This window comes from Emys orbicularis, chromosome 9 (assembly GCF_028017835.1).
Source record: "Emys orbicularis isolate rEmyOrb1 chromosome 9, rEmyOrb1.hap1, whole genome shotgun sequence".
NCBI classification, from domain to species: domain Eukaryota; kingdom Metazoa; phylum Chordata; order Testudines; family Emydidae; genus Emys; species Emys orbicularis.
The window spans coordinates 63,817,702-63,832,625 of NC_088691.1; the positions used below are offsets into that span (position 1 = coordinate 63,817,702).

The window sequence follows — 14,924 nt, forward strand, 5'->3', positions numbered from 1 at the left end:
TTATATAATTTGTGGATGACACCAAGCAGGGAGGATTTGCAAGCACTTTGGAGGACAGGATTAGAATTCAAAAGGCCCTTAATAAACTGGAGAGTTGGTCTGAAATCAACAAGATTAAATTCAATATAGACAACTCCAAAGTACTTCACTTAGGAAGGAAAAATCAATTGCACAAATACAAAATGGGGAATAACTGGAATACTACTGAAAAGGATCTGGGGTTACAGTGGATCACAAATTGATTATGAGCCATCAGTGTGATGCAGTTTCAAAAAATTCTGGGGCGTAGGAATGTCATATGTAAGACACAGGAGGTTTTTGTTCTGCACTATTTGGCACTTGTGAGGCATCAGCTAGAGTCCTGTGTGCAGTTTTGGGCACCACACTTTAAGAAAGATGCGGACAAATTGGAGAGTCCAGAGGAGAGCAACAAAAATACATAAAAAAAAAAAAAAAGATTTTGAAAACAGGACCTAAGAGACAAGGTTAAAAAACTGGATATGTTTAGTCTTCAGAAAAGATGACTGAGTCCGGACCTGATAACAGTCTTCAAGTATGTTAAGGGCTGTTATAAAGAGGATGGTGATCTATTGATCTCCATGTCCACTGAAGGTAGGTTAAAGTAACTGCCTTAATCTGCAGCAAGGGAGATTTACATTAGATATTAGGAAAAGCTTTCTACATCTCAGATGCAAGGAGGCAACACACTGGTACACGCGGAGAACACTGGACAATGGTGGATGAAATGAGAAGTGGAAAATATGGCCAAGGACAAAGAGTTTAACCATTAAGGTGAGTGCCAAGGAATCATTAATGTCCACACAGGGCAGGCAGAACCTTGTTTTTTTAAGATGTCTTCTGAAAGAACTGCACCCAATAAATGACATTATAGCCACGAATTGACCATGTCACACCACCTCAGGATGATTTTCTGTTTCATACTGATCACATACTGGAAATTCAGGTCCTCTAAGCTAAGCCTCTATATGCTTAACCTCCATATATTTTTATATTTATACACAAATGCAGTATTTAATTATTACAGGAGGAACTAACTCATATACTAATACATGAACATGCCTTTTATGAACAAGATGTTCCAAAAGTCTGAGAAGACTCAGATGGAGTCACGTGCCCATGCAATTAATAAAATGTTATACTTCCTCTCCTGATAAACCTGACACCTCTGTGATTTCTAAATATTATGTGGTGTCACAAGTTATGTCAAAACCAAATTTGGAGCAATTAACTCCTGAAATTTATTGCATTTGGAAGGAAACTTCATAGAAAAAGGGTATTAGTTTAAGCACTAATGTGAAACTTCTCTCATTACCATGAGAGTCACAGAGAATGCACTTGAAGTGTATGTAATGAGCCAGCAGCAGTGCAGATACACTATTGTTTTACAGGGAGAAAAAGAGCCTTTGGCATGAATTATTATTATAAATTTGAGAGGTATTGTCAACTGACAAAATAACCATCCAAATAAAACTGATTTTATAATTATATATATTAAAAATAATGGGCCAGATTCTCAACTGATGTAAACTTGCATAGTTCCACTAAAGTCAGTGGAGCTTTACTGATTAACACCAGCTGAACATTTGGCTCATTATGTCTAAAATTTAAAGTTGAGACAAACTGACAAAAAAAAAAAAAAAAAAAATGTCTAAGCTCATGACAACACTTCAATCTGAAGTGGTGTGATGGGGGGGGGGAGCAGTCAGCCTTATTTTTAATATTCTAATGTTGTCCTTATTTTCTGAATCATGATATAATGCTAAATTGGTTCTAATAAGCAAGATAAAATAGCTTTGTTGGGAAATACATTCTACTTCTCAGCATGATAATCCTCGTGAAATTTTCTTTCAAACAACAATTTATTTTTGTGGTCAACAACGCTTCTAAAATAAATAACCCAGCTGTTCCAAAAAAGTTAATTCCTCAACCAGAAGTTACTCCAGCATAATTGTGAATTAATTTTCCTTGTTTCCAGGCAAAACCCACTTTTGTCTTAAATTTAGAATTCAAAAAATTTAAATACCTGGAACTGAATTAATGGGTGGTCACCAAAAATATATTCCAGTCTTCCACTAATTTGCAACACATAGTCAGAAGGATCAACTTCGTCATCCTTTCCATGGATAGTCAAACGTTTTCGGATTGCCAATTCATTCAGCTTGACAGGATTTATGTTAGGAGACACTTGAAAACTAAATACATCCTAATAACATAAAAAAGAAAGATTGTTTAACACTCAACTCTTCAGAGAAATGTATTAAAAGTAAGGAAAAAATATAAAGTTTCATACCATGGTGTACAAATAAGTGAGAGTTTTCAGAAGCACCTAAGTGAATTAGGAGCCTACATCACTTTGGTGCTTTTGAAAATTTTGCTCAATATATTTCAAGTGGAGTGGATATTAGTTGTACACCTTTACCCCAATATAACGCGACCCAATATAACACGAATTCGGATACAACGCGGTAAAGCAGCGCTCCGGGGGGGCGGGGCTGCGCACTCCGGTGGATCAAAGCAAGTTCGCTATAACGCGGTTTCACCTATAACGTGGTAAGATTTTTTGGCTCCCGAGGACAGCGTTATATCGAGGTAGAGGTGTATTGATAAATGTCGCAAAAGTATCTGTCATAGTTGGATTCATAACCTGATACAATGCTTGTGTATAGGTTTGATTATTACTATTTTAAGTTATTTCATTTGTGTGAATATATTATCTCAAGGAAAGGTTACTTCAGATATACAGATACATGCCAAAATGAGGTTATCTAGATTTCATATTTGCACTTTCCACAAAAAATGAAAAAAATTATGAAAATCTATTTTTAATATTATCATTAAGGCAACTATGGTTAATCTGTATACAGCTATTGTGAGTGAAACAGTAACCCTCCTAGAAGCTATGAGATGGTTATCTCCTAATCCTGGCTATCATCAAGACAACTTTTAAGAGCACAAAAGCTTAAGTAGAAATATTAGTCTACCAAAACTGAATACACAATCAACATTTTAGTGTTTTCTATTTATGATTTTTATTTTTAAATTTTACCACAAAGGGATCAATAATATGAGAACAGTGTATCTGGGAGCCCTTGACTTGCAGCCAAGCTCAAATAAGGAAAACATAAAATAAAGTCTATATTTGTAATATCTATCTGTTTTAAGCTTGTGAGTTTGCATGCTTTAAATCATAAAGTTACTTGCCTGTATATAACTATTGATTATCATTATTTGTCATGCAGCAGTGCCTAGTGGGTTCAACCAGGTCAAGACAAATAGCAAGTGACAGACCCTGCCCAAAAAGATTATAATCTAAAACCCAATCCTGCACGTTCTTAATGGAACTGGTCACAGTGAATAAAGTTAAACATGTACATAGGTCTTTGCAGGATTTGGACCCAAGGACTCAAACCTGCAACTGCCTCTGCACAAGCTACCCATGAAGTCAGTTTCAGGATTATGGCCTAAATACAAGATGCAACAAGTGGGCAAAACAGATGCAACGCAACACAGAGATATTTATCAAATTGTTCTGTAAGTAAAATCTTGCACGGAAAAAAAAACAGGCGGGCAGTTAAAAAATTAGGCTATGCTAACAGAATTATATTTCAAAAAAATATATATTTGATTTTTGGGGGGGAAGTGGCAGATACCTGATGCGATTATGTACAGAATATTGGAAGAACCTGAATTTTCAGTTAAACATTTTAGATTGATTTCAGAGATTATATGCATATTCCCCATGCTGCTCTAAACTATTTTTTGTTCTAAAAGAGAAAGTTATGTAGTTATTGTACCTAAATTAGTTTCTTTGAGACTACCACAGATACAAGTTACGGTGAAATTAAAGAGAGTCTCAAAAAGGAGAAATATATTTCTTCCATAGAAACCTTCCCTCTCTCCCGTCTCAACATATGTTATGCACAAGTTGATTTGTAACAACTCACACAGAGTTTTCATTTAAAAAATACTCTAGAAAAATGTAATCACTCTAAAAGCAATTTACAAATGTAGTGTGGTCTAGCTTGCATTATTTTGTCTTGCGTTTTATTTATATATAGATTTCTTGGTAAAAAGCCAAGCCTCTCAAATGGAAAATTATAACCATAATAAACTAAGTCAAAATCAATTCAACATTTTCTCAATTTTAAAATGGTATGGTCCACATCAGCCTCCCTTCCTACAGCTGTTGCCAGACCCCAGGGGCCTCTTTTGTCCCCTAACCCTCACCATAACTAATGTGAGGGAGCCATGGAGTGAAGCAGTCTCTCCCTACAATTGCTGATGCTGAATTACAGACTCTTATTTGGGGAGTATCTTTACATGTATTTAAATGTGTGAGAGAGGTGGTTTCTCTCTAGATCAAGGAGCCAGTTTGATTAATGTCATAGTTGGTTGATGTATTCTAGGCAGCTAATCTTGGGGATTATTAGATAATTATTTTGGGGATAACCCTTTTTGTAATTCCTCAGTTTGCTCTCTCTGGTTGAAAGGAGACGCCACTCTCCATTCTTTATTTTTTAATTCTCTTCTGATTATTGCTTTTATAAAACTAACAAAGCACAAACAGAAACACCCAGATAGCGCTAATGTACCAAAGTGGAACTATTAATGGCTATTGGAGAAATGGACTGGGAAGCAATGGAGGGACCACAAGATAGGTTTGATGTGTTCACGGCAATCTAAACTATGGAGAAGGCAAACAGCCACATTCTGCACTAGCTACAATTTTCACAGTGTTTTTGTATCCGCTTCAGATTCAAAGAATTACAGTAAATTAGTCTGGAAGTGACAAATACATGAGCCTCTGGAGCCAGGCCTTCGTTGGGAAGGTACGAGAGAAGATTCATATTAAGCTGGACATGGAAGAATGTTGTTGTTGTTGTTTTGTCACTGATTATCCAGCCTCAACTATGTAGTCAGGCTCATTCTTTTTCACCAGATCAGCAAAGTTCTTCTTTACTGTTTCCAATCAATCACTTTTCAATCAGAGAGATTTTATTAGTATCAAGTTTAAAATCAGAACAGTTGATTTAAGAGCATGAATAGCTAAGAATTGGGTCAGAATTTGCACCATATGTACTCAATGGTTCTGAGAACTCTCTTTTAAAATCAGCCATCCTGATTCATTCTAGTGCTGTAAAAACAAAGGGAGCCAGACTCCAAGAAGTCATTCCTTCAGAGAACATTTGGGTACAAATGGGAAACAAATTCTATAAAATGCCTGGGGATTCAAATCTCAGACAATCATGAAAAGCTCTACAATTTAAATGTCACTACTTCAACAAAAAGATCTGGAGTGCTGGAGGAAGTATGCAATCATGAAAAGCTCTACAATTTGAATGTCACTACTTCAACAAAAAGATCTGGAGTGCTGGAGGAAGTATGCAATTTCTTGGCTGGAAAGAACAGTCACAGTCAAAATGAATATTTTGCCAATGTTATCTTTCTTGTTTCAAAATCTTTCTAGTGATCATCCCAGATAAAACCCTAGCAGGAACACAGAGGATATTGTTAGAATTAATATGGAATAAGAAAACACTACAAATGAGTGCAGATACTTTGTACAGAACTTCTCGAACAGAATGGGGACTAGCTAATCCAAATATTCTATAGTATTATTAAAACAAATCAAAGGGGTAGTGGATTGGGAGAGCTCTAACCCAGCCAAACACTGGGTTATAGAACAATTGTGGCAATGTAAACACTGCTAGGCTACCATGGATTAATAAAATATTATGCTCTCCAGAAATTTATACACATCCTTTAGCAAAGGCTACTCTATGGGTTTGGGATAGAACTAGAGATAAGTGCTTTCCCCTTACCAATGATACCCATTTCAAAAAAATCCAGATCTTAACCTAATCACAAACCAGAGAGCTTTAAAGATTGGGAGAGATGGAATACAAATAGTTGGTCACCTATTCAGTAAAGAAACTTTTCTAACTTGTTTAGAACTCAAAACTAGCTTTAAGTTGCCCACTTTCCCTGGGTATGAATACTTTCAAAGTTAGGTATTACGTTTCTCAGCTTTCTAAAAAAACTTTCATATAGAAAGATAACTTTAATACAAGTAATAGTATCAACCATGATTAAGAAACAAAAATTTTAAACTAATTTATAATCAATGTTGGCAGACAAATTTCCTAACAAAAAAAAAATCCACATATGAAAGAACCAGGATAGACAAATTACCCCAGAGGAATAGAATTTGATCTAGAAAAGAGGACCAGTGACCTCAGTCTGTAGCACCACAGAAGAAAATGTCTTTAGGGTACTGTTTCAGTGGTTCCCCACTCCAGTCATGTTAAAAAAGATATAGATTGAATGGGGATAAGTGTTGGAGAAATTTTCTAAAAAAATGACACTTTGTGCATATATGGTAGATATGTCCTGTCATGAGAGAGTATTGGGATGCAATCTGTAATCAAATATCACAAGTGGATGGATATTTATTACTAATACCCCATGGACTTCCTAGCAGAAAGTCGCACAAAAAGAAGAATTAATATCTTATCTTCTGGTAGGTGCTTGGACACTCATAGCATCTCACCAGAAAAGGAAAAATATTCCAACAGCAGAGGTATGGTTCAGAAAAATATGGAAGGTTGTGGTTATGGAAAAGTTAACTACCAATTACGTACCCAGCAAAATAGAGGACAAATAGATACTTAGATAATGGGGTACCTTGTATTCATTACTCAAAGTACATTCACCTCCAAAAAATTAGCACATCTGCCCAGGTTTTTTTTTTGTAATATTAATATTTGATAGACATGCCTGGTCTGTTAAATGTATAATCAGAGATTTTATTCAATTTTATAAAATTAGTAGAAATGACAATATATGTGAGGTAATTATGCTCATTCTGTAAAAAGGTAACACCCTGTTAAATAGGCAGATTATTCCTGTATGTTTCTTTAAATGATAACTCACTGTTATGCTTATTGTTTTGTTTCTAATATTTAAATTAGAAGATTTGTAAACCTGTTAATATTTATTAATTAAATAAAAATAGTTTATAAAAAAAAAGCAAAGGGAAAACAGTGGGAAGCATGAGATAAGACCTCTTTGTGCTGGACCCCTAAAAGTAACTCTTCATGCTTGTGAAAGCAATAATCCAAAGAGAATTAAAATAGTCCTAGCAGGGGCACCTGATCAGAGGTATGTTTGTATGAAATGCCGCCTAATTGCCCTGTTAGAGGAAAAGGTCCGAGGGTTGGAGATGCAGGTAGAGACCCTGGTAGAGTTTAGAAGGGGGTTTGAGCAGCTAATGGAGCAAAGGCAAGGGGTGGCTGAAGGGGAATGCTCGGGGGTGCAGATGGAAGCGGGGGCTATGGTCTGTGAGGGGGGAATGTCGGGGGGAGAACAAGAGCAGTGGAAGCATGTGACCGTGAGAAGCAGGCCAAGGAAAAGGAGGGCTAGTGAGGGGGAAATAGAACTCAGGAACAGGTTTGGGTGTTTGGCTAACGAGGAGGGGACGCAGCAGGTGGTAACTGATGGTGGGAGGCAGAGGAAGAAAAGAAGGGCAGCTAGTCCAATAGACAGGGGGGAGGAGTTGATGGAGACGGCATCAATACTCGGCCCCAGGAGGATACAGGATGGCAATAGGGGGACTATAAGGGAAAATAGAGACAGACAGGAGTTACGGCCGCAGGGATCAGGGGATAGATTAGTAGATTGCGCTGCCCCCAAGCAAAGGCAGGTTTATGTGATTGGGGACTCCTTACTGAGGAAGTTAGACAGGCCTGTGACCAGGGCGGACCCAGAAAACAGAAGGGTGTGCTGTCTGCCGGGCGCTAAGATACGGGATGTGGACCTGCGGTTGAAAAGGATCCTAAAAGGAGCAGGTAAGAACCCCTTGATCGTCCTTCACGTAGGAACGAATGACACGGCTAGGTTCTCGCTAGAGAGAATCAAGGGAGATTATGCCAGGCTGGGGAAGACGCTTAAGGAAGTCGAGGCTCAGATTATCTTCAGTGGGATTCTGCCTGTTCTTAGAGAAGGACAGCAAAGGGCAGACAGAATTGTGAGGATAAATAGCTGGCTAAGGGAGTGGTGCTATAAGGAGGGCTTTGGGATGTATGGCCACTGGGAGGCTTTCGGGGATAGACAGCTGTTCTCACGGGATGGACTTCACCTGAGTAGGGAAGGAAATAGACTTCTGGGAGGGAGGCTGGCTCATCTCATCAGAAGGGCTTTAAACTAGGAACTTGGGGGAGACGGTTGGGAGATGTCCAGTTAATCTCCACGCCAGATTCCAACACTGAAAAAGAGGGCGAAGAGATAAGCACAGATATAGGTAGGGGTAGGGAATTGGACATAAGAAGGAGGGGGCGGATGGACAGTACGGGGTCCGTACCAAATTGCATAACTAATGGGAGAAAGGATAGACAGCATACGGTAAGATGTTTATACACAAATGCGAGAAGCCTAGGTAACAAAATGGAGGAATTGGAGCTCCTGGTCCAAGAAATGAAACCTGATATCGTAGGAATAACCGAAACGTGGTGGAACTGTAGTCATGACTGGAGTACAGGTATGGAAGGGTATGTGCTGTTTAGGAATGACCGGAAAAAAGGTAAAGGTGGGGGTGTGGCATTGTATGTCAATAATGAGCTAAAATGTAAAGAAATAATAAGTGATGGAATGGATAAGATGGAGTCTGTATGGGCAATAATTACACTGCATAAAAGAACTACTAGAGCCTCCCCTGAGATACTGCTTGGGGTGTGCTATAGACCGCCAGGATCTAGCCTGGATGCGGACAGAGAACTATTTAATGTTTTTAAGGAAGTAAAAACTAATAAGAGCTGTGTAATCATGGGGGACTTTAACTTCCCAGACATAGATTGGGGAACAAATGCTAGTAACAATAATAGGGCTCAGATGTTCCTAGACGTGCTAGCAGATGAATTCCTTCATCAAGTTGTAGCTGAACCGACGAGGGGGGATGACATTTTAGATTTGGTGCTGGTGAGTAGTGAGGACCTCGTTGAGGAAATGGTTGTAGGGGACAACCTTGGCTCGAGTGACCATGAGCTAATTCGGTTTAAACTAAATGGAAGGATTAACACAAATAAAACTCTGACTAAGGTTTACAATTTCAAAAAGGCCAACTTTAATAAATTAAGGCAACTACTTAGGGAAGTGGATTGGGCTAACATACTTAGAGAGCTAAAGGCAGATGATGCCTGGGTTTATTTCAAGCTGAAGTTGCACGAGCTGTCCGAGGCCTGTATCCCGAGAAAGGGGAAACGGTTAGTAGGCAGGAGAATTAGACCTAGCTGGATGAGCGGGCGTCTCAAAGGGGCAATTAAGAAAAAACAGAAAGCGTACAAAGAATGGAAGAGGGGAGAGATCGGCAAGGAAACCTACCTTATTGAGGTCAGAGCATGTAGGGATGCAGTGAGAAAGGCCAAAGGCCGTGTAGAGTTGGACCTCGCGAGGGGAATTAAATCCAATAGTAAGAGGTTTTATAGCCATATAAATAGGAAGAAAACAAAGAAAGAGGAAGTGGGACCGCTGAAGCATGTAGATGGAGTGGAGATTAAGGATAATCTAGGCATGGCACAATATCTAAATGAATATTTTGCGTCAGTCTTTAATAAGGCTAATGAAGGGCTTAGGAATAGAGAGAGCAGGACAGAGGGGAATAAAGGAGGGGTGATTGACATTACAGTATCAGAGGTGGAAGCCAAACTTGACCAGCTAAATGGGACTAAATCGGGCGGACCGGATGATCTTCATCCTAGAATATTGAAGGAGCTGGCGCGAGAAATTGCAAGCCCCTTAGCGATAATTTTTAATGAATCGGTAAACTCGGGGGTGGTACCGTTGGACTGGAAAATAGCTAATGTGGTTCCTATTTTCAAGAAGGGGAAAAAAAGTGACCCGGGTAACTACAGGCCTGTTAGTTTAACTTCTGTAGTATGCAAGCTCTTGGAAAAATTTTTGAAGGAGAAAGTAGTTAAGGACCTTGAGGTGAATGGCAATTGGGACAAATTACAACATGGGTTTACGGAAGGCAGATCGTGCCAAACCAACCTGATCTCCTTCTTTGAGAAAGTAACAGACCTTCTAGATAAAGGAAATGCGGTGGATCTAATTTACCTCGATTTTAGTAAAGCGTTTGATACTGTGCCGCACGAGGAATTATTGGTTAAATTAGAAAAGATGGGGATCGATATGAAAATCCAGAGGTGGATAAAGAACTGGTTAAAGGGGAGACTGCAGCGGGTAGTACTGAAAGGTGAACTGTCAGGTTGGAGGGAGGTCACCAGTGGGGTTCCTCAAGGTTCGGTTTTGGGTCCTATTTTATTTTATCTATTCATTACTGACCTCGGAACCGAATGTAGGAGTGGGCTGATAAAGTTTGCGGATGACACAAAGTTGGGAGGTATTGCCAATTCGGAGAAGGATCGGGATATTCTGAAGGGAGACTTGGATGACCTTGTAAATTGGAGTAACAATAATAGGATGAGATTTAATAGTGAGAAGTGTAAGGTGATGCATTTAGGGATGACTAACAAGAATTTTAGTTATAAGTTAGGGACGCATAGGTTGGAAGTGAAGGAGGAGGAGAAGGACCTCGGAGTCCTGGTTGATCGCAGGATGACTATGAGTCGGCAATGTGACGTGGCTGTGAAAAAAGCTAATGCGATCTTGGGATGCGTTAGGCGAGGTATTTCTAGTAGGGACAGGGAGGTGCTGCTTCCGTTATACAAGGCGCTGGTGAGACCTCATTTGGAGTACTGTGTGCAGTTCTGGTCTCCTATGTTTAAAAAGGATGAACTCAAACTGGAACGGGTACAGAGAAGGGCCACTAGGATGATCCGAGGAATGGAAAACCTTTCCTATGAAAGGAGACTCGAGGAGCTCGGTTTGTTTAGCCTAACCAAAAGAAGGCTGAGGGGGGATATGATTGCTCTCTTTAAATATATCAAAGGGATTAATACCAAGGAGGGAGAGGAATTATTTCAGCTCAGTAGTAATGTGGACACGAGAACGAATGGATATAAACTGGCCGTGGGGAAATTTAGGCTTGAAATTAGACGAAGGTTTCTAACCGTCAGAGGGGTGAAATTTTGGAACAGCCTTCCGAGGGAAACGGTGGGGGCGAAAGACCTCTCTGGCTTCAAGATTAGGCTTGATAAATTTATGGAGGGAATGGTTTGATGGGATAACGTGATTTTAGTCAATTAGGCATTAACGTGCCATCGCGGGTAAAATGAGGGTCCGGCTGTAGAATCTTGCCTGTATGCTCGGGGTTCTACTGATCGCCATATTTGGTGTCGGGAAGGAATTTTCCTCCAGGGTAGATTGGCAGAGGCCCTGGAGGTTTTTCGCCTTCCTCCGCAGCATAGGGCAGGGGTCGCAGGCTGGAGGATTCTGTTGTGGGTGGGTCAGCTTTTGTGGCCTGCATCATGCGGGAGGTCAGACTAGATGACCATATTGGTCCCTTCTGACCTTAAAGTCTATGAGTCTATGAGTAAAATAAAACTGGCTTGAAACTAGTGCTTTTTTCCCTTCTGGACAGGAAGTGCAATTTTCTGGGTTATTAGCTGGACTACACTTAAGTTCCAACATTAACTATTTTTTAAATAAAGTTTTTTGTTTGTGCATGAGCACTATTATTTACAAGACAAATAAAGAGAGCAGATTGTTCGTCTCACGTCAAAGCCAACATGAAGTGTAGTTCACATATGAACTGTGATCCCAAATCAAAAAGTACATGTATGTAAAAAGACTTCTATTCTGGCATCTAGTAACTCTACCTGGCACTTATCAAAATGAATGGCCACTACAAGATTTCCACCATAGAGTTTATCTTGAAAGTTTTCTGGGATTGAGGGTTCTTGTTCTGGTGGATAACTGTGCTTTAGCCAGTCAACCCAAGACAGGCCCACAAGCGACAGGAGTTTCTCTTCACTTATTCGCCGCATTTTACTACGGAATTCTTTCACTTCAGGGTCTTGTAAGGCATCAAACTCATGGAGGCCTAAAAAGATTCAATCAAACAAGGAATATTTAGTTGCATAAATATTGTATAGCTATTCCCACCCACACACCCTCAAAACCTTTGTTAACAGTGTTAAGATTGCTTATGTGCTTTTTTTAAATCAACATAATCACTAAAAACAAAGAAAATCACCAGTTAAGGCTAAATGAATATTCCATTAGCCTCAGTTGACATGTTTTCCCAACTAAACATTTTTTACTTCCAAGATGGCACAGAAAATTCTAATCTCTCCAGGACAGTTTTTGTACCAGACCTGGAATTCAATCAGTAATGCAAAGAACTTTAGTCCTGCTCTAAAAGAAAATCACAATGCAATGTTAACCATGGAGTCACTACCACAACCTATGTAAGATATTACAAGATACTTAATATTTTGCATACAGCATTTTTCTATAGAATTTGTATGCCCTAGAACAAAAAGTCATGCATAAAATTGGGGAGAAAACACACCCCATTTCTAAAATAAAGCAATTAAAACACTACATTTGTGTTCCTCTTCACCTCATAACATTTTTACTTGATTATGAAGAGACTTATTAAAACTATACCAAGTCACGGCTTGAAAAGTTTTAATGACACCTATTAGCCAGAGCCCAATTTGTTCTAGGGGCAACATCCTGGCAAGAAACCCTGCTCTCCAGCCCAGCTACCAAAAAGGGGAGAGTTCCTCAGTTTCTTGCCAGAGTATGGTCCCTGGATCTTACTTGTGGACTCTACCATTTTTAATAGGATTTAGATAAATAATTTTAAAGAGACATTCTGAACAAAAAATTCTAGAAGATAGAAGAGTTTGGCCTTTTTTACCTCAGAAATCTATAGAAAATGAATAATCCAAACTGAGATTCCTCCCCTTGAAGCCAAATACAAGCAATGGTACTTCTTAAACATACAGCAGAAAATTTGGTTGTTTGGCAAATCTCCTGGACTAAGATTTTTTGTTCAGATCCATATATGACATTAGGAAAAACTTCCTGTCAGGGTGGTTAAGCACTGAAATAAATTGCCTAGGGAGGTTGTGGAATCTCCATCATTGGAGATTTTTAAGAGCAGGTTAGACAAACACCTATCAGGAATGGTCTAGATCAGGGTGGGCAAACTTTTTGGCCAGAAGGCCACATCTGGGTTGGGAAATTGCACGCAGGGCCATGAATGTAGGGCTGGGGTGCAGGAGGGAGTGCAGGCTGTGGGAAGGGGTACAGTGTGCAGGAAGGGGCTCAGGGCAAGGGGATGGGGCAAAGGAGGGGTGCGGGATGTACGAGAGGGCTCAGGGGAGGGGGTTGGGGTGCAGGAGGGGTGCGGAGGGGGTTGGGGTGCAGGCAGGGTGCTCAGGTCAGGGAGTTGGGCTGCGGGGTGCAGGAGGGGTTTGGGCTCCGGCCCAGCGCTGCTTACCTGGAGCGGCTCCGGGATGGCCTGCCTGCCTGCCCTGGCCCTGCGCCACTCTCGGAAGCGGCCGGCACCACGTCCCCGTGGCCCTCCCCCGAAGTTCCCATTGGCCGCAGTTCCCCATTCCTGGCCAATGGGAGCTGCATTGGGCGGTACCCACAGGCAAGGGCAGCGCGCGGAGCCCTCTGCCCCACCTCCCCCAGGGGCAGCAGGGACACGGTGCCGGCCGCTTCTGGGAGTGGTGTGAGGCCCGTGGCACCGCAGAGCTGGCAATCCCGCGGGTCGGAGTTTGCCCACCCCGGTCTAGATAATACTTAGTCCTGCCATGAGTGCAGGGGATTGGACTAGATGACCTCTCGAGTCCTATGATTCTATGCTTATTTTGCTTAGTAAGTAAGTTTTAACTTCACTTTATTCCTGTTCATCCTGCAGAACCCGAAGAGCTGCTGAAGAGTGAACTGACTATTCTGCGTTGAGCGTTCCATACAGTTTTTAGTTCAGTTTTGAGGGCAGAAATGTTAATGCAGTCTGGGGTAAGGACTCAGTTCAACAGCAAGAACAAAAGCCTCTCCATGTCACTGCTAAATAAGAGAGCACTCCTACTCCCTGACCCCAAAAGATCGCAAGATTAAACCACTTTACCTCCCTGCTCCCTCCTATCCTGCAAGGCAGCAGACGGTAGGTAAAGCAGTGTGGCCAGACATAGCTTGAAGACATCAAGGAGAAATGGTTTGCAAGCCACCAGTTCTCCCTCCCACAAATAATTGGGAGAAGGTAGAAGAAGAGGATGGAAAGATGGTCTGGGTGGCTTACAAGAACTAATGGTGTAGCAAACAGACAAGTTTACTCTAGCATTTCTCTTGGTGATTTTTGAATTAGTACAAATCTGATACTCCAGTCAAAACCAAAAGATTAAAAATTTGCACAAACCAAATTCACTGGTGTAGCTTTGCTAAACCTATGTAAACCAAAAGGAGAAGGATATCAGCTCTACTTCTTCAATACCTAATGAAACAAGGGCATATACAAACATCACATTTCTCTCACACTTAGAAAAATATTCTCCAAATTGTGTTAAAGCACCTTTTGAGAACCAGGCAAAGTTCATATTGGAATGAATCATTTTTCCAAAGCACAAAATAGGAGCCCAAGGCTAGCTCTGTACATAAATGTCTTGCAGAGTCATAAAAACTGGAATACTTAATCAAATAATCTTTCAGAATACTATTTTTGGAGTGTTTAAACAGGCTATGTCAGTAATGGCTCCATTGTCAGTTTGAACAAACAAGCAGACAGTTTGCTGCTGAAACCTAAACAAAACTTGTAGTCTGTATAAAAGGACTAACAATTCTCCATTGTTTTGCTATGCAATGTATGACCTCACTAGTCCCTATTTATCTTCATTTGTGTCTGCAAGTGAATAATTTGACGATGTATTTAAAGATGAAAATTCTGTACTAAAAAGGCCAAAAGCAATTCACTCATAGAGCAGTGTTAAGCC

At 40.3% G+C, this 14,924-nt stretch overlaps 1 protein-coding gene across 1 annotated transcript in view; it reads right to left on the reverse strand.

Annotated features, from left to right (window-relative positions):
- Nucleotides 1-14,924, reverse strand: part of PIK3CB (phosphatidylinositol-4,5-bisphosphate 3-kinase catalytic subunit beta) — a 108,760-nt gene that overhangs the window by 77,134 nt on the left and 16,702 nt on the right. The window contains exons 3-4 of the mRNA XM_065410609.1: nt 11,796-12,019; nt 2,045-2,224 (exon numbers count right to left, since the gene is read on the reverse strand). Coding sequence (XP_065266681.1) covers nt 2,045-2,224; nt 11,796-12,019 — 404 coding nt within the window. The remainder of the gene's footprint in view (nt 1-2,044; nt 2,225-11,795; nt 12,020-14,924) is intronic.